This window comes from Prunus avium, chromosome 4 (genome assembly GCF_965620075.1).
Source record: "Prunus avium chromosome 4, drPruAviu1.hap1.1, whole genome shotgun sequence".
Taxonomy (NCBI): Eukaryota; Viridiplantae; Streptophyta; class Magnoliopsida; order Rosales; family Rosaceae; genus Prunus; species Prunus avium.
The window spans coordinates 25,349,964-25,374,234 of record NC_142287.1 but is presented as its reverse complement, the minus strand read 5'-3'; the positions used below and the strand labels follow the sequence as shown (position 1 = coordinate 25,374,234).

The following is a 24,271-nucleotide window of genomic DNA, read 5'->3' as shown; positions in this document are numbered from 1 at the left end:
GATATAAGAGAATAAGTGCTCTATTACTGAAGCTATAAGTCCCCGCAAATTAAGTCGATCCTCAAAGCACAAGGAATGTTTGATGAAAAGCAGTGGACATAGTGGTAGCATTGCAGCCTTCATAATATATATTCCATTACGACCAGCCAAACGATGCACCAAGATTTGATGGTAAAAAGTGAGTAGAAAAAATGCTAATGGACGAGGCAAATTGATGAGAGGGGAGCTGAATATGAACGAATAAGAATTTCTCATTAGCTATAAATAGAGAGCTCAAAACATTGTATTGGCATCCCATTTGTAGAATATTAATCACAATATTCAAAAGGAAGAGATGTCAAACATGAAAAAAGGAGCTTAGTTTGGTAGCCAAGGATGACTTGCCTACAGCCTTCTAAAGGGGGTAATCAATCAAAATCTGAAAACCCCTAGTTTGGTCCTCAGGCAAGCACCTTGGCTAACTCGACAAGCTCTTTTATTTCATGCTAGACTCTCTCTTCCGCAAATTTCGTAGGCACTTGCATTGTACTTCTATCCTAGGGGCATTATCGAAATGCGCCAAGAGGTTTGAATTTTATCAATTTGCACCCTAACGTTTTAACATTTGATCAATTTACACATTCTGTAAATTGATCAAATGTTAAAACCTACGGGGTCTAAAATGTCGTTAGCCCTAATTATTATTTCTTTTGTCTTTCATGTTCTTGGATTTTCTCCATCCAGATCTAGTGAGTGAGTATATGTTGTGTCCCGTAAATATAAAGTTAAATTGTTTGAAAATCTAGTCTTACTAGTTGAATTTTGGTCTTTTCTTGATTTCTTTTTTGGGAAATTGGGCAAAATACTATCCTTTAAAAATTTATTGGCCAAATATAACAATATTTATAAATATTGTCTTATTACCTACTTAACACTTTTCTCTCTCAGCTCTCTTTTTGCTCTCAGCTATCTTTTTGCTCTTTTCTCTCCTCTCTCTCTCTCTCTCTCTCTCTCTCTCTCTCTCTCTTTATTTTGGGCCTTTCTTTTGTGATTTTGTTCTGATGCTGGGACTATAAGAAGCGGAAGAGCTCTTCTTGGGTATTTTCTGCAGAACCTGGTGGCTTGGCTTTTAAGGTCGCAGCTGGATGTCCATGATGGAGTTGAGCTACGAGGTGGGTTTCGCGATTCAGAAGAACAATTATTCCTATTAAATTACAGTAACACATCAATATAACACAGAGCAAGAAAATTGATTAGGACAAGTTTGGTGCTTCGGTTGAGCAGAAGAATTGAAAACCTCAGTTTTGGGCACATTTATTTATCAGGAGCACCAGTAGATTTTTTTGTTTTGGGCTTTTTACCGTGTACTAAATGAAGAGAAAATAAAACGAAGTTAAAACGTGTTGTGGTTTGGCAGAACGAAGTGATCAAGCAGGAACCGTGAATGTCGAAGAGCACCAGAAGCCAACTGCAGCGATGTTGAATTTTGCCGCTCTGTGAAAATGACTGGTTGGGTAAGCAATTAATTAAACACATGAAGGGATTGAAATGGGATTTTAGGTGGAAATCAAAAGACCCAAAAACAGACATAGAGAATCATCAATTAAGAGGCATGAAACAATCATCAGTTAAACAAATTCATTCCAAGAAAGGGTAAACAAACCTATTGCTATTGACTGAGTGCTTGAGTTTGATTTGCAAGAAACAACAGAGAAAAGAAACTTTGAGAGCTGAAAGAGAAAGAGAGAGAGAGAGAGAGAGAGAGAGAGAGAGAGAGCTGAGAGGGAAAAGAAAAAGTGAGAAAAAGTGTTAAGTAGGCGATAAGACAGTATTTATACATAGTATTTGATAAATGATTATAAGGTTGGTAGTATTTGGCCGCCAAAGTTTGCAAAGGGATAGTATTTTGCCCAATTTCCCAAAAAAGAAATCAAGAAAAGTCCAAAATTCAACCAGCAAGACCAGATTTTCAAACAATTTAACTTTATATTTACGGGATCCAACATATACTCACTGGATCTGGATGGAGAAAATCCAAGAACCTGAAAGAAAAAAAAAAAAAAATTAGGGCCAACGATATTTTATACCCTATAGGTTTTAACATTTGATCATCAATTTACATATTCTGTCAATTTCATTGTCTAATATACTGTTAAATTGATGACGTCGCAAGTAACTTTGTTCTAATGGTAGATATATACCATCTAGTATTTATACTGTTTTATTTAATAAATAATTATAAGTTGGGTAGTGTTTTGCGCAATTTCTCTTGTTTTTTGTTGTTGTTAATGGTAGATATATTCATTTTAAAGCCTACATGCATGCATGCATGCAGTGTATGATTAATTTCAAAGTAAGTACTGGAGTCCAAGTTCAAAGATATACTTCTTCCTCTCCAAACTTGTGGGTCTTACACTCCTCTAATTTTATCAAACAAATTATCAGCTTAAATAAGTCAAAATTATTAAATAAAATAACAAAGAAAAATATAAACGAAGTTTCTATTCTTTGAGAACAAAATATATCTAGAATCAGAGGTCGTGATTCAATTCTAAGATTCTGTAATTGTAGAACTGACTCAGTCCATATGCCATGATTTTCCATATTCTAAGATTCAAAATTATATAATTCCAAAATAGGGCAGAGTATGACGTATGTACGTATACACTACGAGACAGGGGTACCAACAAATTGGCATGCATAAATTAATTCAAACTAGTGGTTCTGAACAAATAAATAAACATTACATGCATAGAACAAATATGAATTTCAGTAAAAGTAAAAAGTAACAAATTAGATAAATAGATTATTAGTTGAGGTTTGCAAATCCAAGAGTTAGAATATCTCTATACTTTATGCTTGAAGGGATCCCAAGTGAACAATTCAAAGTAAGACACTTTTTTTTTTAGTCTTTTGGACTGGTATGAAGGGAAACTACTAAGACATAACCATGAAATTAAAGGGGTACTTCTCACATTACCAATTCCAATCTTCTGGTGCTAGTATATAAGCAAGTCAACAGAAGTTAAACACTACTCAAATGTAATTTCATTTTCATCAATTTATAATAAAACCCTGACGTTATGTTCCAGAATATTATTGAATTTAAAGGGCCACAAGTATCAATTTGTTTGGTTCACTTGTATTTTTCTTTTCTGGTTTGCCATACATGGAAACTAGACCTTTTGAAGTTAGAACACAAATATATATATATATATATATATAGGGTTTAGACCAAAGTATATATATATATTGATTATGAAGCAAAAGAGGAGAAAATGACCAAAGTATATTGATTAATTCCTAATGTTGACCTACGACCAAAGAAGAGGAAGGAAGGAATAATGTCTGTTGACCGAGTAAAATAATATGACAGAATTCTTGTGCATATAAATAGGAAGAGAGATACTTGCAGACATTCTTAAAAAATATCTGTGTTCGAGTCCTAGCATCTGTGTTGTGTGTGTGAGTTTAGTATATTATCACCCCTCTCAATAGGAAAGGTCCTCCAAAAAATGTCTGGGTTTGCTCCTCTTTTTTATTTCTTGATCACAGTTTTAGTGTTGGGGGAAGGAATGGCATTTGGAAGAGCCAATAAACAAGAGAATGAACCCAGAAGGGGCATAATAGGTGCAATTATAGATAACAGTTCAAGAATTGGCAAAGAAGAGAGAGTGGCAATAGAAATGGCAGTTGAGGATTTTAATGCCGCTGGAAATCAGAGTTTGGCTCTGCGCATAAGAAACTCTCAGAGGGAGGACCCCTTGCAGGCAGCTCTTGCAGGTAGGCTTTTTCCCTTCCTAATTAATTAAGCTATATATGTCTATGGTTTAAGCATAAGTTTTATATATTTTTATCAGTAACTATCTGGTAATTATGAATTCAGTCCATTTTTTCATGTCTGCATTTTATTTTTCCCTCTTATTTGGTCTTAAATTTTTGGCTTGAAAAATTCATAATAAGGTAAATAGTTGACTGCTATAGTTTCTGTAAGTACTTTTCTCCAAGGCAATATTTATAATGAAAAGCAGCTTACATTTCCAATGCCATTGCACTTATCAAATCTGCAGCTAGAGATCTTATAGATGGGCAGCAAGTGCAAGCCATTCTAGGACCACATACATGGGAAGAGACATCATTAGTAGTTAAGGTTGGCAGTGAGACTCATACCCCAATTGTCTCTTTTGCTGAGGGTACTCCAAAGTGGGCAACTGAGCTGTGGCCTTTTCTAGTTCAAGCTTCTCGTGACCGGTTGAAACAAATGGAAGCAATAGCTGATATAGTTCAGTCTTGGGAATGGCATCGAGTCACTGTAATTTATCAAGACAGAGATTCTTTGGCCAATGAAGTTTTACCTCATCTCTCTTATGCCTTGAGACAAGTTGGTGCAGAAATTAGCCATCTTGTAGCTCTCCAACCTTTTGCTTCTTCTTCATTAATCGAAGAGCTTGAGAAGCTTCAAAAAGACCAATGTAGAGTCTTTGTTGTGCATTTGTCTGTGCCATTGGCGGCACAACTTTTTGAAAAGGCAAAAGAAATGAAGATGATGGAAAAGGATTATGTATGGATCACCACTGATCCTATAACAAGCCTTGTCAACTCCTTTAATGCCTCCAGCATCTCCTCAATGCAAGGGATCATCGGAGTCAAGAGCTACTTCCCCGAAAGTGGCAACCAATTTCAGGATTTTTATCATAAGTTTTGTAGAAGGTTTAGATCAGAACATCCTGAAGAGGGTAACAATGAGCCTGGCATCTTTGCTGCTCAGGCTTACGATGCTGCAAGGGCAGTGGCTCTAGCTTCGACAGACGGCAGCAAAGGAAGGAAACTGTTAGCAAAACTTTCGAGAAGTGATTTTCATGGCTTAAGTGGAAGAATCAATTTCACTGACCAAAACTTAGCTCCACAACATGTATTTCAAATCATCAATGTGGTGGGAAGGAGTTACAGAGAACTAGGATACTGGTCAGATGGAATAAGATTCTCGAAGACTATTGGCGAAGGTGCTAGTAACTACCCTTCTATGAAAGATTTGGGGTCAGTGGTTTGGCCAGGAGATCCTTGGCATACTCCAAAAGGGTGGACTGTACCAATACAAGCAACCGTGCTGAGAATTGGCGTGCCAAACGGATCAACATTCAAAGAGTACGTAAATGTGGAAAAAGATCCATTGGGAAATAAGTCATCTTTCACTGGACTTGCAATAGATCTCTTCAAAGCGACCCTAGAGGAGCTGCCTTACCATTTGCCGTATGAGTTATGTCCTTTCAATGGCGCATATGATTCTTTAGTGGAGCAAATCCATTTACATGTAAGAGATTTACTTACTTTCTAGTCTCTTAACTTGAGTAATTAGTTCCAAACAGCACATTTATATTTCAAGCACTAAGACTAATCTAGCTTGACTTGGAACTGTCCATGCATTGGATCAGAAATTTGATGCTGTAGTTGGTGATGTAGCAATCGTGTCCCGGCGGTATGAGCATGCAGAATTCACACACCCCTATACTGAAGCAGGATTGGTAATGATAGTTCCAGTCATGTCCAAAACATGCAATAAAGCATGGTTATTCATGAAGCCTTTCACAAAACCCATGTGGGCACTTATAGGAGCCATCAATGTCTACAATGGCTTTGTTGTATGGTTGATAGAACGAAACCACTGCCCCAAACTCAAAGGTTCTGTGCTAAATCAAATAGGAAGCTTGATTTGGCTATCCTTCACCACTCTCTTCTCTTTACATGGTAATCAATATAAAAGTTCAATTTCAAATTTTTTCCTTTGAAAATTGGATTAGATTATATATGTACCTAATATCATTTACTCCATTTGACTGAGCAAAGGAGGTAAGCTGCATAGCAATTTGTCACGGATGACAATGGTTGTCTGGCTATTTATGGCACTAATCATCACACAGACATATACGGCTAACCTCGCGAGCATGCTCACTGTCCAGCAGCTTGAACCCACCATAACAGATGTTGATGCTTTGCGGCAAAGCAATGCCATGGTTGGTTATTGTAGGGGTTCCTTTGTGAAAGCCTATCTAAGGGAAGTCTTGGGCATCCACAACATTAAGGAGTTTGACTCCATAGAAGATTATGCTGAAGCCCTCAAAAGTGAAGTAATTGCTGCTGCTTTTCTTGAAGCCCCTCTGGCCAAAATTTTCCTTCGAAAGTACTGCAAAGTCTTCATGGAAGCTGGACCAACATTCAAAGTTGGAGGATTTGGATTCGTAATGCTCTAGCCTCTCACGAAGTTAATCTCCTTACTCTTCGATGAAACTTTTATTTACGTAACAGATTGTGATAAACTTTTATATCACAGGTATTTCCAAGAGGCTCTCCATTGGTTCCCGAGGTAACTGAAGCAATGCTAAAGGTAACCGAAAGTGGTAAGCTTCGAGATTTAGAGAACAGCATGCTGGCCTCTCTGAAGTGCTTGGACTTGGATGCACAAAAAGACAGTGGTGATCCCAGTCTAAGCCCCAACAGCTTTTGGGTACTATTCGTGTTCACGGGAGGGACATCAACAACTGCTCTTGTGATTTACACTTTTTTCATTCATAAATCAGTGGCTGAACGCAAAACCAACTGGACGATAATGTTAGCCGCAATGAAAAAATGGGGCAATCCAAACAGGAGGTTCTCCAGAAGAGACAGTAATATCAATGCAGAAAGTCCTGCAATTCCTCCGAATGCCAGTGCCTTGCAGGCTCAAGTCTAAACATTAAAGAACATTGGACACAAAAGCAGCTAACCAAAAAGATTTTTTCCACTTACATTACAATAGATGACATAGAGTATAAGTCTTACCATGTTGTACAAAGGGAAGCACAGTAAAGAGGACACTAAACCATTGTATCAAATGCATAGAATTGGCCAACTGTTCGATCGGTTAGGACCATTACCTGCCAGTGAGGGTTATTTGGAACCGCTGGCTCATCATTCAATACCATAGTTTAAACACTGTAACATAGTTCCACGAAAAGAAAGAATCTTCAGTCAAGACTATAAGTTGTGTATCTTCTATTGTTTTACAATTCCGGTCACAGTTGTGCTATGCTTCAAACTGGTTGCAGAATTATTACTTTAGAGGTCTGATTCTGAAACATTGTACAGACTGTTAAAAGTTATGCTCGCGTCCAAATCTCAAGCACCAGGAGAGGACTCTCATCATTTTCTTCACCATGGCCTCATCATTTGAATTTACTTCATCATAGTAAATTCTACTAGGATGAAGTAAAAAAAATTTGGTGCCAACACTTACATGTGCAAGAAGGTTAGGCTTGTGCCACTGCCTCAAGTACTAGAACATCAAAGCTAAAAACATTAGATTTGAATGAGAAGATCCCATCAATTTCATACTACGGAGACATGTAAACCGCTGCAAAAGCACTTCATGAATTGAGGAAATTGTTGTCAATTGAAGTGGTGTAGTAATAAATAAGCTGTATATTTTATATAAATGGCCCTTACAATATCCCAATCACTTTATTTGCAGTTGCTTCAGTTTCATCTCCTCCGAAATTCAAAACTTTGAATTCATTGTGTAATATCTAGCAATGCATAGCTACCCTTTAGATCATCACAGTGAATAATCCTCAGTCCAGACATATTTTTATGAAGATAAAGTAACCTTCTAGCAATCCCATCGTTAACGTGAAAGCACTTAGGCCAATCAAGAATTATTTATGCTGTTGCTAAATTTCTAATGACTCTTTATGCACGTACGCAAATTCATTATTTGCTAAGGACTTTCTTGTGCAAAATTGAGTTCATTTGGTGGATTTTGACACACCCATCTAGAAAATCTGGGTGGTGGCTTGACAATTCAACTTGAACTTAAATGGACACAAGGACCTTGTGCAAAATTGAGTTCATTTGGTGGATTTTGGAAGACTCATCTAGTCCCAAAAAAAAAAAAAAAATCTAGAAAATCTGGATGGTGGCTTGACAATTCAACTTGAACTTAAATGGACACAAGCTAGTGGGCCCAATAGGAGCCCACTATCTATTCAAACCATGCACTGATATGGTTCCCACATTAACCACCTAGTAGAGAAAAAACCCAATGGACCTTTAAGTGTGGAGTTTTATCACAAAATGCATCGGTGCAGTTAAGAGTGGACCACCTATATTTAAACTGTAGATTATTATTGTATTATCCGATGTGAGACTTACACATCATGGCTTATATGAGCCACCTACACCAACAGACCATCCCCTAAAAATCCAAAAAGAACTCAAAACAACTCTTAATTTAATTATTCTCAAATATGACCAAAAAAGTTAATCACTTCTTTAGTCATATTTGAGGAAAGTAATTAGTATAATCGAACATTCTTCAACGCATTCCATCATTCAAGACTCTGCAGAATGAGGAATTAAGCTAATGTTTTCTCTAATTGCAAGAACTGATGACTCAGAATAATTCAAAGACCATTGTTTTCAAAACTTTAGATCAATCAACACGTATAGACCATAGACTGCGATGTGCAGGCCAACATTAATTCCCGTATAAATAAACTTGGTCCTGATATGTAACGTAAGCTTTCACCTTGTCTTCATAAAACAGTCCAAATAACATGAAGTTAAATGGCAACGGCAACGCTACTTGTTTAAACATAAAAAAGAATATGAACATGTCAAAGTAGCATTTAATTATTGTTCATGTACTTAAGTGGATGGTGAACGAGAGATATATTTATATGTATATATGAATCTTACTAGGAAATTGATCAAGTGGTCGTTCCACGTTTCGCCCTACTATGGATGATCGGTGTTGACTTGCTTGGAATCTAAGTAATGAAGACAATGTCAACATGAATGTAGTTAACAATTACTGATTTACTGTTAATTCACAGTGATCATAACTTGAAAGATGTCTCAAGTACGAATCCTCATCCCCAATTGATTAAAAAAAAACATTTACCAATAATCCCCATCATGATATGCATTAGACGCTATACATTTTTCTGTCTCATTTCCTCTTCTTTTACCATCACATTTTTGTTTTTATCTTGTTCATGCCATGACCAGGAAAGTAAACAATAACCTGAACACCATACATTCTGCAGATAGATTGGTCCTTACTGATCAAAAGCAAAAGACACGAAAACCAACTCTTTGCATTGACTAGGACCCAAGTAAAGAAGGGAAACATTTTAATACTGAGTAAAAAATATAAGACCAACTTCATTTCTTATAAATAGGACAAGAATCAAAGCCATTGTTTGCCATATTTGCAACAGAATGGACAAGTTTACTGCTTTGCTGTCACACCCCAATTTATTTACTTATTTAATTAATTAATTAATTAATTATTGGGAGTGTGAGGTGAAAGAAAAACTAAAACTAAAAAATTTAGATAGCAAGAAACAAGAGAATTGAACATAAACTTCTATTTAAACCAGAGTAATTTATATTGTGATTTTACAAGCAAAATAACATAAAAATATAGACTTTTAACAAAACATCAAAAGCTATCTGCAACACTTTCTTCTTGTTTTCTTGTCACAACTAAACTTCAGATTCAGAACCTGCAATAAATTCATTAAGGGGTGAGCATTACATGCTCAGTAGGGGCCTTATAAGATTAGTGAGATTTTTAATGTACAATTTATGCAATGTATGAATGAACTTCAATTCTACCCAACCAGTTAATCCATATAATAGGGCAAGCAAATCTGCATGTCCCATACCATACATTTTACCACTGTGATTCCGAATGCCCCATTATATAAACTAACACCCATTTCAATCATCCCATAATTCCCCTTTTGCTAGTCATCTTGTCCATACCATTGATCTCCAAGCCCTTATCACCCAACCGACAATTATACCGCCGATTTCCTAATCTACTGTGCACACGGGCTCGCCTGAACTTGGTCCCTACAATGGTTAGACTCAACTACACAAAAGATTCTTCCCATTATCCTCTTTTCCATAATTTCCTTATCAAACCAAAAATTCCAACCACCACCGACAACATATGAACATGTCAATATTAATCAAATTATAATGATAATTGACAATCATGTAAACACCCAATATCAAGAATAATAATCAAACAATATTACCAAGCATAATATAGTGTTCACAACATTTAATTAAATCAATTTATGCAAAACCTCCACAAGAAAGAACCCCTACCTCAAATCCAAAGCTATTGCGTAACTCCTAGTTGGAAGTTCAAATACTTTGAACTTCTCCAAAATCTCACCTCACTTAACTCTTTCTTTCTTCCGTCTAGGATTTTTAGGAGACTAAGGGGCCGTTCGGTTAAGTTTTCAGCGCCCGTTTTCATTTTCTGAGAATGAAAACAAACTAAGAATCCGTTCGGTAGACTAAAACAGAAAACAGTGAGAATGTTTTCATAAAATAAAAACAACATCACGTGTACTTTGGAAAAACAGAAAAAATATGTTTTCATTCTCACAGAAAACAAACTCCTAAACCATAAACAGAAACCCACAACCCTATCACTCTACCCAGCAAAACAGAAACGAAACGAAAATCACACCAAAACATCAACCAAAATCAAACATACCACGGCCACGATTGTCAGACCATCATCATCTCAACCGCCATGACTCTGCCATTGCCACCAAACCTCACAGACCCAGTCCCCACATCACCACCACCTATCAAACCCAACCGACACCAACACCAACACCAACACCATGCCAATGGAATCACGACCAAACACCCAATCGAACCCAATACACATCTCGCCACCTAGTAAAAAAGCAATCGACCCCTAGCACCTCCACCACCCATACCCAATCAAAGCATCACCATCGCCACCACCACCCAATTAAGGAGAGAGAGAGAGAGAGAGAGAGAGAGAGAGAGAGAGAGGTGGGTTGGTGGGATTCATGCCATGGAAGGAAGGAGTGGGTGCAGCGGCATGAAGAGATAGTAAAAAAGAGGGAAGGGAGAATGAAAGAGAAAGTAGAGGAAGAAAGAAAGGAACGGCTTGGAAGGGAGAAGAAAAGAGAAAAGGAAAAAAGAAGAAAAGAGGAAGAAGAAAAAAATAGATAAAAATAAATTTAACTTTTAAAAAACAATATAACTTTTTATTTGTCAAATTATACTTTTAAAAAAATGTTTTTTAGAACATAAATTAGCAAACATATGCTTAAAAAATAACTCACATATTATTATTATTATCAAATTGTACTACCAGACACGTTTTCATTGTTTTTGTTTTCTGAAGATGTTTTCCAATTAATCTACCAGACGCATTTTCATTTCCTGAAAATGCAAATTTGTTTTCTTGTTTTCATTCTCTGAAAATATTCTTAGAAAACACTCTCTGAAAACGTTACCAGACGGGCCCTAACATACTTGAAGTACCTATGATCAATGAACTATTGAGTAGACCTATTTATAGTATACTAGAGTCGGTTAGAGGAAGCTTAATATTGTGCCACTTAATCATTCTACAAGTTCCTAGACTCCCAAATAACCTTTTGCGTTGGCTTGGTAGAGTGCTTTGTGAGCACTCTCCTAACAAGTTTTTATATATAGGAATAACTACCATTATTACACCTCAAGCTTTAATGGATTTTGAGGACACCACCATGCAACACGTTAGTTTTCAACAATGCTTAGTAAGCATATAAGTTTTTCTAATAGTTTTTGTTATGCGGACATCCGGACGTTATTATCGTGCGGACGCAGTGTATTTTGTACTACCCCTCTCTGTTTTCCTGCCTGTTTACAATAGGATCCGCACGATAATAACGTGCGGACATCCGGATAAGAGAATAACTGTATATATATATATATTATAATAATAATAATAATGATAAATAGTGCTGAAATGAATAAAACCATGCAATAACATTTTTTTTGGTGAAAACCAAGGTATCCCCCGCGCGATTGCGGGGACTAACCCTCGAGGTACTGTCGGGCGCAAAGCGGGGACCTCTCCCAACAAAGTCTGCTCTATTCGCAAGCGCCTGGGATCGAACCCAGGACCTCTTGTTTAAAGGATCTAAGCCCCTTCCACTTGGACCAACTCCGGTTGGTCATGCAATAACATTTGAATGGCTATTAGTTAATAGCTATCTTTACGTAACTTACTATACAATTAATATATATATATATATATTATTAATTATATAATTTTTTTGGAGATTGATAATTGTAATTATTTAATTTATGAAATATTAAAAATATGGGGTTTCACATTTGCTGTCCCTCATTGCCTTTGTTTTACTATTTAAACAAAGGCTGAGAGTTAATGGAATTACTGATACAACAAAGGATGACCGCTTCATGGGCATACTGGGTGCCATTGTAGATACCAGTTCTCGAATTGGGAAAGAAGAGAGCGTAGCGATGCAGATGGCAGTGGAGGATTTCTTCAAAAAAAGCAGTCACAGTTTGGTTTTGAACATCAGAAACTCTAAAGGGGAGCCTTGGCAGGCAGCTCTTGCAGGTACCATTTTTTTTTTTTTTCTCCACCTCTAATTCAACTGTGTTCTGAGCAGAAGTTTGTTACATTTTATCTAAAAAGTGCATAGAGAGTAATCAATCAAAGATAGCTTACTATATCAGGTTCTTTCAAACTCCCCACCACTGTCTGGTTATCTTCCTCTTTTAGCCAACAAGGATATCTCATAGGATGCATGATGTAGCACTATTTCTATAACTAGTTCTTTGAATTTTTGTTTGCAAAAGCAAGAACTAGATATATGCAATTCCAATCTCCCTTACATTGATTAAAATGCAGCAAGAGATCTTATTGATACACATCAAGTGCAAGCAATTCTTGGTCCACAAACATGGGAAGAGGTATCGTTAGTCGCTGAGATTGGAACTCAGAGTCATATTCCGATTGTTTCTTTAGCTGATGCAACTTCAAAGTGGGAAACAGAGCTGTGGACCTTTCTAGTTCAAGCTTCACCAAACCAATTAAAGCAAATGGAAGCCATAGTAGCAATGATTCAATTTTGGGAGTGGCATCAAGTCACCATAATATACGAAGAAAAAGACTTTTCAGCTACAGCAGTTATAAGCCATCTCTCTATAATGCTCTTAAAGAAGTAGGCGCAGAAATTAGCCATTATGTAGCTCTCCCATCTTTAGCTTCATCATGGTCAGAGCATCTTGAGAGACTTAAGATCAGCCAAAATAGAGTGTTTGTGGTCCACTTGTCCTTGCCATTGGCAATTGAGCTATTTGAGAAAGCAAAAAGAATGAAAATGATGGAAAAGGATTGTGTATGGCTCATTACTGATCCCTTTGCAAGCCTTGTCCTTTCCTTGAATGCCTCTACCATCTCCTCAATGCAAGGAATTGTTGGAGTAAAGAGCTACATCCCCAAAAATGAAACCCATTTTCGGGATTTTCACGATAAATTTTGTCAGCGGTTTAGTTTAGAGTATCCTGAAGAGGACAACCATGAACCAAGCATTTTTGCGGCGCAGGCTTATGATGCAGCATGGACTGTGGCTCTTGCAATGAGAGAGATGAAGCAGGGAAGGCAGCAAATTTTATCAAACATTTTGCAAAGTGATTTTCATGGCTTAAGCGGGAAGGTTCAGTTTACCGACCAAACGATATCTCCAGCACATACATTTCAGATCATCAATGTGATGGGAGAGAGAGCTACATAGAACTTGGTTTCTGGTCAGATGGACTAGGTTTCTCGCAGAGTATTGGTGAAAGTGCTATCTTTAGCTCTTCCATGAATGGCTTGGGGCAAGTATTTTGGCCAGGGAGGGCTTGGGATACGCCAAAAGGATGGAGTCCACCAACAAGTGCCAATCCACTTAAAATTGGAGTGCCAACCAGAGCAACATTCAAACAATACTTGAAGGTGGAAGTGCAACAAGATTACTTGGGAAATAACATCTCTTTCTCTTATAAAGGACTTGTCATTGATCTCTTTACAGCATCTTTACAAGAATTGCCATTTGATTTGCCGTACAAATTTGTTCCCTTCAATGGAACATTTGATGCTTTAGTAGAGCAAATTCATTTAAAGGTAAGAGGTTGATTGCAGGATTATATACATTGTCAAACAAATGATACTAATCACAATTGCTTTTTTCAATTTTGAATGGATTGAAGCAGAAGTTTGATGCAGCAGTTGGTAGTATAGCAATAGTAGCAAAGAGATATCAGCATGCAGAATTTACAGTTCCCTACACTGAACCCGGAATGGTAATGATAGTACCCGTTCGGACACAAATGAAAGCATGGTTATTCATAAAGCCATTCACAAACACAATGTGGGTTATAATAGGAGTCACAAGTATCTACAATGGCTTTGTCATATGGTTGATAGAGCGAAACAACTGCCCTGAACTCAAAGGCTCCATCTCAAAACAAATAGGGACCATGATTTGGTTAGCCTTTAGCACTCTCTTCTCCTTAAATGGTAAGAACAAAACTTCTTTATCTTCATTCTAGAATCTCTTCACAAGCTTTAATTTTGAAGCTTATTTCAAAGCATCGATTAGCTGTCTCTTTTGATTAACTTTTGTTGATTGATTGAACTAAGGGAACAAGTTAAGTAGCAATTTGTCGAGGATTACAATGGTTGTGTGGCTGTTCATGGCGCTAGTTATCACTCAGACTTACACAGCTAACCTCGCGAGTTTGCTGACAGTATCACAGCTTGAACCGACTGTAGTTGATGTAGCGTCACTGCAAAATAGCAATGCCATGGTTGGTTGTTCTGGAGTATCCTATATTTGGAAATATCTGCAGGAAGTGTTGCACTTCCATCCCAACAACATCAAGAATTTCTCCTCCGGGGATCAGTATGCTCCAGCCTTAAGAAGCAAAGAAATTGCAGCCATTTTCTTGATCGTGCTTTGGCCAAAGTCTTCCTTGCAGAAAACTGCAAAAGGTTTATCATGACTGGGCCTACATACAAAAATGGAGGATTTGGATTTGTAACTTTCTATCTTGGAAGTTTTTTCATTTGCACTACTTTGTACACATTTCTTCAACAAAATGCATGATGTGATTTATTGAACTTCTTGCTTGTGCCGCAGGCTTTTCCAAGGGGATCTCAATTGCTTCCTAGTGTAATTCAAGCAATGCTCAAGGTATCCGAAAGTGGTAAGCTTCAAGATTTAGAGAATGCCATGCTTGCATCTGAGAAGTGCACAGACACAGAACCAGATGATGAACCTCTTAGTCTTGGTCTTAGCCCAAGTTACTTTTGGGTGTTATTCGTTTTCACGGGAGGCACATCTTCAATGGCTCTTGCGATCTACATCGTTCGTGCTTGCATTTCTGTGTCTGAACATAAAGCTATCTGGAAGTTAATGATGGCTGTAATGAAACAGTGGTGGAATAAAAAGAGATGGTTCTCAAGAAGAGTAAGTGAAATTTCAGAAAGTACTCCTGGAAATCCTCCAAGTGCATCTAACTCGCAATCTGGTGAAGTCTAGCCATTGTAAGGCCATTGCCAAGAAATGTTGCATAGAAATTGATGTTCCGCTTACATTCAAATTAAGAGTAGTGATGTGCCTTGATAAACACAACATTTTTGGTTGAAAATGTTGATTTGGGGTGTAACCTTATACAGTTGTATTTAAAGCATATATGCAGTTGCCTAACCTTAAATTTCGAGGTTGATGAATCAAATTGAATACGAAATAATTCGGATTAGTGTGAATTTATTTGTTATGATTCATCAAACAGGTTGGATTAAAATCTAATCTTAAAAGCACATCAAATTATTAGACCCAAGGGAAAAGAAAATCACACAAAAGGATACAACAATCAGATATACTGGACAAATTCTTCTTCAGTGACTCTTGTGCAAGTTGTTTGTACCATATCTGACCCTACACTCATACTGTGACACGTGGAATGGTAAGCTCTCCCAATCGCCTCAATGAGCAAACATTCGGCATCAGCTATCGATAAACATGCAAAACCTACAATCGGCATGCATCGACGATTTTGCGGAGCAAACCTCGAAGGCCCTGCCTAGATATCCACAGACTCGTGTCGACCTCAGAAGACCCTCCAACGAGTCCCACATCGAAACTAAGTACTAAGAGCATACCAAATGCCCTTTATAAATAAGCTCCTTCACTATAGATAAGGGGTAAGACTTTCAACTTGACTTTTATGCTAAATACATTGTCAATAGAAAAGCTCTTAAGATAAACTGACTTCGGCATCGGAGGGGCTTTAGCTGGTACCACACTGGTGCCATAGGCCTCATGAGCCGCAGCTCTCCTTGATTCAGGATCGGCATCCCAGGAAGAGAGGAATCCGCATCAGACTCTCAAATTGATCCCTAGATCGTCCACACCACTTATAAGTTACATCTATTTCTATCTGTTTAGATTAGTGCCAACACAAGTGATGGTGGCTATTGATGGATTTAGTTTTATGCACATGCACTCTAAATATGTAGGGGAAAATACAATATAATGAACTAAATAAATAACATAATTTTGGAGATGTGAAGCCCGAAGGCTACACAAAGCTCCTATACAAACTTACTTGAGACAAACTTCAATAAGATTGATACTTCAAATACTCTACTACAACACACTTGATACTCTTGATACACGCATAACATAGAGTGGATACGCCGCCTATTTATAAGCCAGAATATTAACTCAACATTAAACCTAATCATAACCACTATACCCACTAAACCTCATATTAACACCAACTCATAAACTAGACATAATAGCTAAACCCTTTTGATTCTAACTTTTTATTTCATAATCTTCTGACCTTTGAAATTACCCCAACAGTGGCTTCACAAGTCAAGTTTGGACTTAAATCAAAATTGTCAAAGGCATGAGGTTAGTCCTAATATAAAAATACAACAAGGGTTAAACCCTAAAATAACTCATGTTTATTCGATATCTAAGGTTTTAGTCATATTTGAGGAAATACATTAAAAGTAAATAGGATGGCGAAACTTTTCTATTTGCAAGAACTGATGACTTGGAACAATTCAAAGACCCATTATTTTCTAAACTTTCAACAGTTTAGACCAACAGGTTATTTTCAAAACTTGCAATAGTTTAGACCATTATTTTGTAATTTGAGCTGTATCTTGTCTTCTTCATAAACGTTACAATCCAAAGAACATGAACTTGAATGCCAAGGCAACGGTGCTTGTTCAAACATGAAAAAGAATAGCGTCCAAAATGAACATGTCTAAGTAGGACTTTTTTTTTTTTTTCTACTTAACTGCATAAATATATGTATATATATAGATCTCTTACTAGGAAACTGATCAAGTAGTCATTCCACGTTCAACCGTACTATGTATAATTGATGTTGATTTGCTTGGAAATTTAAGTATCCGATTAATTGCTTTTAATTTACAGTGACTATAACTTGAAAGAGGACCCAAGTTCAAATCCCCCTCCCCATTGATCACGAAAAGAAATTGCTAATTCACGGCATTATTACTATCACATCTTTGTCTTTGTCATGTTAATGACCAGGAAAGTATACCATAATTGCTGAACACCACACATTCTGCAGAGAGATTTGATCCTTACTGATCAAAAGAAAAAGACAGGAAAGACAATTTCCTTGCATTGACTTGGACCCAAGAAAACGAAGGGAGTAATTTTTAATCGGCATAAAAGAATATGAGACCAATTCTATTTCTTATAAACAGGAAAGCAAACAAAGCCATTGCTTGCCATATTTGCACAGAATGGACAACTTTTCAGCTTTTCTGTCCTTCATGGCCTTTGTTTTACTACTTAAACAAATTTTGATAGTCGATGGAATTAGTGACACAACAAAGGATGATGGTTTCATGGGTATACTAGGTGCCATTGTGGATAACAGTTCTCGAATTGGCAAAGAAGAGAGTGTTGCGATGCAGATCGCGGTGGAGGATTTCTTTAACAAAAACAATCACCGTTTGGATTTGAAGATTAGAAACTCTCAAGGGGACCCCCTGCAGGCAGCTATTGCAGGTACCTTTTTTTTTTTTCCCCTCTTCACTGTTAAGCTGTGTTTTGAGCAGAAATTTGTGTACATAATATGACAACTCTCTCACAAAACATGTTTCAATGATGAAACCTTCACGCTTCCTTATTTAACCCCTTAGACTAAACAAGAAAACTAGATCATCTATCCATTTTTCTTTCTTGAAAATATAAAACTGAAGAGGATCACAGAACATAAAATTTTACCCAGTGTATTGTTCTATGACGAAGACAAGTCTTGGGGCAAGCCAAAAACTTGAAAATTATTATTATTATTATTTTATCAGTTTCTAAATAAATAAATAATTGCAATTTTAAATAAAATATTTTGGTTTGTAATTTTTTTTTTCTTCAACAAAGATATCATAAAAGCCAACCGGTAAAGGCCCAAAAGGGAGCCAAACCGTTTCACCATTTCTTGCGTTCGCCGGTGTTGAATAATATAAGTCCTACATCGAAAATTTGACTAAATAAAATATAAGATATAATAAATGGTTCCACTACTAATATCACTGTGGCATTTTGTGATAAAACCTCACACCTACTAGGTTTGTAGGTGGTTAAGTTGGGGACAATAACAATGTTTTTAGTAGTGGGCCGCTGTCCCATCTTTCTAAAATTTAACATGGTAACAAAGCGAGTTGATTGACTGGGCCTGAATTACTGGGCCTTTACACTTACTCCTTACCCAACATGTGGTGTTCACATGTTAGGCTTAAATATTTACCCTTACCCAATACGTGGTGCTCACGTGTTGGACTTGAAAATTTGACTCCAATGTGGACTTGGCTCAACCAGCGGCACACTATGTGATGGTCCCACGTGAGGGGCGTACATCAGAAACTTGACTAAATAAATTAGAGTGTTGCTAAACGAACCCTAAAATTAACTGAGTCCCTCTTTACATCAGCCAAAAGAAGCAGACTATAACATCTTTCATGGAAAACCGAGACCCCAAATACAAAAAGCCGTTACATCCCAGCAAGTTAGTCATTTTGGTATATTAGGGTAAATTTATAATTCAATAAATAATTTGGTCATAGGGAGTACTCAGTTAATTTTAGGGAATATATCGGTGTTGCTAATAGTGGGCCGCTAACCCGTCTCTCTGAAATTTAACAGCGAGAAGGTCCAGTGCAACTCTCTCTACTTTTGTGACACAACAAGTCTACTGATGCACTACTGATTTCGGGCTCAGGATATCTAATACGACGAAAAACTTTTAAATTCAATTTTGACACATTTTTGTATGACATACTTGGAACTTAATGGTAATTTCTTAGTTCAACCATTCCGCTGCTAAGGATCTTTACCATGTAGCAAGAAATACGCATACTCACCATAGTACTTTTGCTAATACTAATTCCTGGAAGTTGTGTATTACTAATTCCTGCTATTTAAATATAAAATTTAAATGCCATTACATTGATCAAATTGCAGCCAGAAGTCTTATCAATACGGATCAAGTGCAAGCAATTCTCGGTCCACAAACATGGGAAGAGGTGTCGTTAGTCGCTGAGATTGGAAGTAAGAGTCACATTCCTATTATGTCTTTAGCTGATGCAACTCCAGAGTGGGCAACAGAATTGTGTACCTTTCTAGTTCAAGCTTCACCAAACAAGTTGAAGCAAATGGAAGCAATAGCAGCTATAGTTCAAAGGTGGGAGTGGCATCAAGTCACCATAATCTATGAAGACGAAGACTTTTCAGCTCCAGCAGTGCTAAGCCATCTATCTAATGCTCTCAAAGAAGTAGGTGCAGAAATCAGCCATTATGTAGCTATCGAGCCTTTTGCTTCTTCATCGCTGTCAGAGGAGCTTGAGAGACTCAAGATCAGCCAAAATAGAGTGTTTGTTGTCCACTTGTCCTTGCCATTGGCAGTTGAGCTATTTGAGAAGGCAAAAAGAATGAAAATGATGGAAAAGGATTGTGTATGGATCATTACGGATCCCTTTGCAAGCCTTGTCCTTTCCTTGAATGCCTCTACCATCTCCTCAATGCAAGGAATTGTTGGAGTAAAGAGCTACATCCCCAAAAATGAAACCCATTTTCGGGATTTTCACGATAAATTTTGTCAGCGGTTTAGTTTAGAGTATCCTGAAGAGGACAACCATGAACCAAGCATTTTTGCGGCGCAGGCTTATGATGCAGCATGGACTGTGGCTCTTGCAATGAGAGAGAAGAAGCAGGGAAGGCAGCAAATTATATCAAACATTTTGCAAAGTGATTTTAATGGCTTAAGCGGGAATATTAATTTTACTAGCCAAACAATAGCTCCAGCACATACATTTCAGATCATCAATGTGAAGGGAGAGAGCTACATAGAACTTGGTTTCTGGTCGGATGGACGAGGTTTCTCAGAGACTACTGGTGAAAGTTATACATTGCAATCTTCCACGAACGCTTTGGGGCTAGTTTCTTGGCCAGGGGGGACTCGAGTTACGCCGAAAGGATGGAGTCCACCAACAAGTGCCAATCCACTGAAAATTGGTGTTCCAACCAGAGCATCATTCAAACAATATGTAGAAGTGGAAATGGAAAAAGATCACTTGGGAAACATCTCTTGCTCTTATAAAGGACTTGCCATTGATGTCTTTAAAGCCACTCTAGACGAATTGCCATTTGATTTGCCATACCACTTTTTTCCCTTCAATGGCACATTTGATGCTTTAGTTGAGCAAATTCATTTAAAGGTAAGAGGTTGATTGCTAGACTATATTTATTGTCCAACAACTGATACTAATCACAATTGCTTTTTTCAATTTTGAATGGATTGAAGCAGAAGTTTGATGCAGCAGTTGGTAATATAGTGATACTAGCCAACCGATATCAGCATGCAGAATTCACAGCGCCTTACACTGAATCCGGACTGGTAATGATAGTACCAGTTCGTTCAAGAACACGAGAGAAAGCATGGTTATTCATAAAGCCTTTCACAAATGCCATGTGGGTTTTAATAGGAGCCACAAGTATCTACAATGGCTTTGTTATATGGTTGATAGAGAGAAACCACTGCCCTGAACTCAAAGGCTCCATCTCAAATCAAGTAGGAACCTTGATTTGGTTAGCCTTCAGCACTCTTTTCTCCTTGAATAGTAAGAATAAAACTCATAGTTCCTTCTTTCATAGAATTCCTTCACAAGCTTTAACTTTAACACTCATCTAAAAAAATCAAATAATCATCTACCTTTCAATGATTGAACAAAGGAAACAAGTTGAAAAGCAATCTGTCGCGGATCACAATGGTCGTGTGGCTGTTCATGGCGCTAGTTATCACGCAAACTTACACCGCTAAGCTCACCAGCTTGCTGACTCTGCCGCAGCTTGAACCGACTGTGGTTGATGTTTTTGCATTGAAAAACAGCAATGCAATGGTTGGTTGTGCCGGAGTCTCATATATTTCAAAATATCTGGAGGAAGTTTTGCACTTCCGCCAGAACAACATCAAGAACTTCTCCGGGTCTGATGAATACGCTCCAGCCCTCAGAAGCAGAGAAGTTGCGGCCCTTTTTCTTAACCTTCCTATGGCCAAAGTGTTCCTCGCAGAAAACTGCAAAAGCTTCACCATGACTGGACCTACATACAATGTTGGGGGATTTGGATTTGTAAATTTACTACCTTATTCTAAAGAAGCTTTTCTCATTTGGGCAACGACATTGCTGCAACAAAATGCATGGTGGGATTTAATAATTTAATCAAAATTTTCTTGCTTGTTCTGCAGGCATTTCCAAGGGGATCTCAGTTGCTTCCCAGTGTAACTCAAGCAATGCTGAAGGTGTCCGAAAAAGGAACGCTACAAGACTTAGAACAAAAAATGCTTGCATCTCAGAAGTGCATGGACATGGATCCGGAGGAGGATGAACGTCTTAGTCATAGTGTCAGCCTCAGTCATTTCTGGTTGTTGTTCGTTTTCACGGGAGGCACATCCTCCATGGCTCTTGCCATCTACATCTTTCGTGCTTATAATTCCATGTCCATGTCTAAACACAATGTTATCTGGAAGTTGATGATGGCTGTAATGAAACACTGGGGGAATCAAAGGGGGCGGTTCTCAAGAAAAGTGAGTGATATTGCTCAAACAACTCCTACAAATTCTCCAAATGCAACTGAGTACTGATCTTCAAATGTAGTCATTGTACATAGAGGCCATTGCCATGAAATTAATTAAGCACAGCAGGAGTTACCCATTAATCGATTAGTAATTTAATTGATGAAACTGTTTACCCGTTTTTTTGTTGTACCTTTAGCGGTTAGGTAAAGTTCTCGATTGACCTAAAAACCATTTGTAGTCAAGAAGTCAACTTTCTTTTATGTTAGAGCGTGCCATTGTTAGCGGTTAAAAACCCTAACAAATTTAAAAGATGTAATAACTTGCGCCCCAAGTTATTGACTTTGATTAAGTGATTGTGAATTTGGGTGAGGAATATCTCCAAAGTAAGTTTTTTTCCTACCTCAGACAGGCGATGACTTTATAATTTCTCTCAATAAATCTGGGAAGTTAAGCAAAATACACATGTTTGGAAAATAAGACACACAAGTTCAAGCAGAACTGCCTGAACTATATAGCATAATAAAAATTGCCAATTCTTGAAAGGTCTCAGAGACTTGAACTTTCATTTCCTATAGGAATCACCTTGCAGAATTGACTTCTGGTCAAGCTGGACTAAACTTCTAGCGTCTGGATTGAGTTTTCTTGTACTGGAATTGCATGTCAGTACATTCAACTAAGGAAGATTAGTTGAAAATCGATACCAATGACTGCATTGGCAGAGCTATAATCAGGTTGAGCCATAAAGAGGCTTGGAAAGTGGGCAGAACTGCGAGTTTGCACCTGTTCTGCTTGTCTTGAGGGACTGTATGTATGAGATTAAGACAACATGATGTCTTTGTCTGGACTGGATTGAAAGCGGCTGGATTGGCAGTGGCTGGACTGGAATTGCACTTCAGTACCTGTTCTGCTTGATTGGGAGTGATCTGTAAGCTATTCTAATGAGCTTAAGACATCAAGATGTCTTTGAGAATTTGTTGAGGTTTTCATATGATGAATAACCTAGCTTCTGCTTGGTTCATCTATTGTGAACCGAATTTGTAACGACAGAAATCTGAGTTTTGCTTGATCCTTTTAAGCTGGATTGCATTTGTAGGCTTGCTTGCTTGCTTCTTCTGAACTTGAAGGATTTTGAGATCGTGTGATCTTTGGTGTTTTGTCAATTTGACTAATAGTATTTTTGTATTGCTTGCTTGCTTTTGTTGTCCTCTTTCCAGTTCAAGTACTCTTATATTTATAGGAGAATGTATGATGATGACTCATGGATATTTGAAGAATAATATTCGGAAAGTATTACTCCACTAATCCCTAACAGATAAGGAAGTAATAATACTTTTGGTTTCTCAATGTCAAAAGTAACAAAGATCAGCAGCCGGCTATGGTGATCAGTTTTGGCTCTTTGTCAACCAATTTCCCTAAATGCCTCCTGCCCGTTCTTTGTAAACTGGTTTGTAGTGAATCAAGGATCAATTATCCTGTTAATGAAACCACACGGATGCTGGTAAAAAGGAACACAGCCTGTTTTCTATAAGCAAATAGCTAGGGCTTTTGATTAAAGCGAAAGCTGCTTTTACCCTTCTAGCTTCAAGGTTATCAATTTGGTTTTGAGTTAGTCACCAACAGTATGGTGATCAATTCCTCTAAGCTCAAAATATCATGAACTGGGTAAATATTAAGCCAATTAATCTTGGGTCTTGGATTAAATCACAATTGGTGGTAATTAACTTCCAATTTATCAAAATTACTTTGGGTAATTGGTATATTTTACCCCACCTGTCTTTGAATGGTATAGGCTATTCTCCATTTTTGGCAAATAAAACCCATATATTGTTTGTAGAAAAAGTACAATAGCCAATTAGGCTAGCGCGCAGAATTTAGGCCAAAACAGAAACTACTCCTACAAATTCTCTCAATGCAACTGGCATGCAATCCGGTTAAGTCTAGTCATTGTAATTAATACGCCTTAATTATCCGTTGGACTTACCGCGCAATGTAATCTCATGATTTGAACAGTTCATTTTTCAATTAAATAACATAAACAAATGGCATATCAAATTATTGGGTTATTGACCGAAATGGTCCCCCAACTATTGCTCCAGTATCGTTTTGGTCCACCAACTAAATTTTTCATTTCAATGGTCTTTCAACTTTTCATTTGGTATCAAAACAGTCCTACTATTAAAGTCTGTCAATTTTATTATTAAATTGAGAGGTAAAAATGTCTCTATGAATTAAAATAGTAATATATAATTAAAAATTAAAGTATTATAAAACTTAGAAAATTTTGAAA

The 24,271-nt window shown here is 37.3% G+C and overlaps 2 protein-coding genes and 1 pseudogene across 2 annotated transcripts; all 3 read left to right on the top strand.

Annotated features, from left to right (window-relative positions):
- The first annotated feature begins 3,328 nt into the window (after window positions 1-3,328).
- LOC110771777 (glutamate receptor 2.8-like) lies at window positions 3,329-6,977 on the top strand. Its single transcript, XM_088252634.1, has 5 exons — window positions 3,329-3,762; window positions 4,050-5,290; window positions 5,412-5,724; window positions 5,824-6,215; window positions 6,308-6,977. The coding sequence occupies exons 1-5, from the start codon at window positions 3,495-3,497 to the stop codon at window positions 6,704-6,706; spliced, it is 2,613 nt and encodes an 870-aa protein (XP_088108760.1). The 5' UTR covers window positions 3,329-3,494; the 3' UTR covers window positions 6,707-6,977.
- Window positions 6,978-12,267: 5,290 nt separating this feature from the next.
- Window positions 12,268-15,401, top strand: LOC110774443 (glutamate receptor 2.7-like; annotated as a pseudogene).
- A 2,222-nt stretch (window positions 15,402-17,623) lies between these two features.
- Window positions 17,624-22,344, top strand: LOC110774442 (glutamate receptor 2.8-like). The gene is made up of 5 exons (XM_021978978.2): window positions 17,624-17,921; window positions 19,374-20,626; window positions 20,716-21,028; window positions 21,141-21,538; window positions 21,655-22,344. Exons 1-5 carry the CDS (start codon window positions 17,654-17,656, stop codon window positions 22,048-22,050), a joined length of 2,628 nt encoding a protein of 875 aa, XP_021834670.1. The 5' UTR covers window positions 17,624-17,653; the 3' UTR covers window positions 22,051-22,344.
- The last annotated feature ends 1,927 nt before the right edge of the window (window positions 22,345-24,271 follow it).

Coding starts and splice junctions, on each gene's coding strand:
- LOC110771777 (XM_088252634.1), top strand. CDS start 3,495: ATGTCTGGGTTTGCTCCTCTTTTTTATTTCTTGATCACAGTTTTAGTG. Junction 3,763..4,049: donor CTTGCAGGCAGCTCTTGCAG/GTAGGCTTTTTC, acceptor TCAAATCTGCAG/CTAGAGATCTTATAGATGGG. Junction 5,725..5,823: donor CACTCTCTTCTCTTTACATG/GTAATCAATATA, acceptor GACTGAGCAAAG/GAGGTAAGCTGCATAGCAAT.
- LOC110774442 (XM_021978978.2), top strand. CDS start 17,654: ATGGACAACTTTTCAGCTTTTCTGTCCTTCATGGCCTTTGTTTTACTA. Junction 20,627..20,715: donor TTGAGCAAATTCATTTAAAG/GTAAGAGGTTGA, acceptor GGATTGAAGCAG/AAGTTTGATGCAGCAGTTGG. Junction 21,539..21,654: donor ATGTTGGGGGATTTGGATTT/GTAAATTTACTA, acceptor CTTGTTCTGCAG/GCATTTCCAAGGGGATCTCA.